Raw genomic sequence first — 2,026 nt, 5'->3', positions numbered from 1 at the left:
ATTTAGTCTTAGAGACTGGGAGGTTGGTCTTAGAGACCCGGGAGTTGGTCTTAGAGACCAGGGGATTAGTCTTAGAGACTGGGAGTGGGTCTTAGAGACTAGGGAGTTAGTCTGGGGAAGACTAGGATGATTGCTTGCTTGAATTATTGAGACTTACATGTTTACTTGATTATATGTTGATATACGTGTATATGTGTGGTTGTGTTACAGACACTATGGTTTCTTCTTCCGATACTGGAGTATCAGATACATTGGACCCCATGGCGACTGTATCAGACGATGAGATACCATCCGAGGGAGAGGTTAACACGTCGGATACCACGAGCACGGATGACGATGATTTTCAGCCTTTCGCTCTGCCCGACTTCGGGGATGAGGTTCAGCCCGCTGATGGCATTCTAGCTGGGGATCTACCTCTTGCTGAGATCCCTGCTCCTGTTCCACTTACTGCATTTCCCGTAGAGGATTTGCCACTCGATGTTGTGTCCGATGACGACATCGATCTTTTCGAGGGTCCCCCTAAGGACGACCATGAGGGTGGGGCCCCGATTGCTGATGATGCCGTCATTCCTGTTGCTGAGGCTCCCGTGGAGGAGGCTCCTGCTGATTCACCTGGTCCAGACTCGTTTGAGTCTGTGGCATCCGCTTCTGTGCACGCCCTGGGTGTACAGCACCACTCTTCTGATGCTGACTCAGACATAGCGATGTCAGCTGCACCTTGTTCACCTCACGAGTTTGAGTTTGATCATGAGTTTGAGGACGAGTTTGATCCAGTTTTTCCTCCTGATTTTGATCCCGAACGAGATCGAGTTTATTTCTGTTGATCAGCCCTTGGAGGCACCAGTGGCTCCTATTGACCCGTTTCTTGATATACCTGCCGACTTTGATATGGACTTTGTCGACCCTGAGCCTGTCGTGTCACTAGAGCCTGTTATTGCTCCTGATCCTGTACCGGTGCATGACCCTGTTCTTGTGGATGCACCAGCCCTTGCACCACCTATGGTTGATATTCCCATTGTTGCGCCACCAGTGGCGGATGTTCCCGTTGCTGATGCACCCGCTCTTACACCACCCGCTGTCGACCATGCACTATTTGCCACGCATGTCGACCCTCGATACGCCGACACCCACAACGGGTGGATCGACGATGATGATTATCCCTCGTTTGTGCTACCAGTCACCCCTCCTATAGCACCTGTTTCCGCACCTACTGATGTTCCATTTTTCCACCCACACACCTCTGATGTCCATTGCACTGATCTTCCTATCACATTCCTCCAGGATATACCTCCACCTCGTCCTGGGGAGGGTTCGTCGAGGCAGCAGCCTGCTTTTGCTCCACCTGTATCGTCATTTGTTCCGTTCATGTCCCAGTTCCCTCACACTACACCATCTTTTGTACCTTCGGGTGAGCCGTTTCTGTGGGCTTCGCCCAATGTTATGCCGTTATCAGACCCATATCACCCGTTTCATGTCGGTTATACCAAAGATGACATACTGATATCTCTACAGCTACAGCAGGACGCACTGAGTCGTCGCATTCAGGAGTTAGAGAGGACTCCACATCCTCCCCCGTGTCACTGTCAGACTCCTTTTGCCGCACCGCACGCTCCTCTTCCGCTACCCCCTGATTCGGATGTTCGCTTCCTCACATCTGAGCAGCAGATTGCCTATTTGCTGCGCGTTATTCATGCCCTTGAGGAGGATTGGGTGCACATGCGCCGTTTGCTCTTCTCTCATCTTCCTCCTCCTCCTCCTCCTCCTCCGCCATCAGTGTAGCTATATTTTGGTTTAGTGCAGGTAGGATGTTTTGGTGAGAAAGTCGCAATTGAGCCAGCATACGAAGACTTTTGGAAGACCACCCTTTTGTATATGATTAGTGTAGACTGACTTGTATTTTGGGGGTGATGTAACCCTATGATCTTATTTTGATGTATGATGTACTGTAAAACATGTAAAACTATATTGTGGTCATGATTAATGAAAGCTCAATGGCAACGTTCTCACTACATGCTTTGTTGAATTA

The 2,026-nt window shown here is 49.8% G+C and overlaps 1 protein-coding gene across 1 annotated transcript; it reads left to right on the top strand.

Moving 5' to 3' along the window:
• The first annotated feature begins 888 nt into the window (after positions 1-888).
• LOC110875894 (proline-rich 33 kDa extensin-related protein-like) lies at positions 889-1,779 on the top strand. The gene has a single exon (XM_022124090.1). It carries the CDS (start codon positions 889-891, stop codon positions 1,777-1,779), a length of 891 nt encoding a protein of 296 aa, XP_021979782.1.
• The last annotated feature ends 247 nt before the right edge of the window (positions 1,780-2,026 follow it).

This window comes from Helianthus annuus, chromosome 3, assembly GCF_002127325.2.
Source record: "Helianthus annuus cultivar XRQ/B chromosome 3, HanXRQr2.0-SUNRISE, whole genome shotgun sequence".
In the NCBI taxonomy this organism is placed as follows: domain Eukaryota; kingdom Viridiplantae; phylum Streptophyta; class Magnoliopsida; order Asterales; family Asteraceae; genus Helianthus; species Helianthus annuus.
This window is presented reverse-complemented; position numbering and strand designations above follow the sequence as displayed.

What these genes read in the sequence shown, in the direction of transcription:
- LOC110875894 (XM_022124090.1), top strand. Translation starts at nt 889, where the DNA reads ATGGACTTTGTCGACCCTGAGCCTGTCGTGTCACTAGAGCCTGTTATT.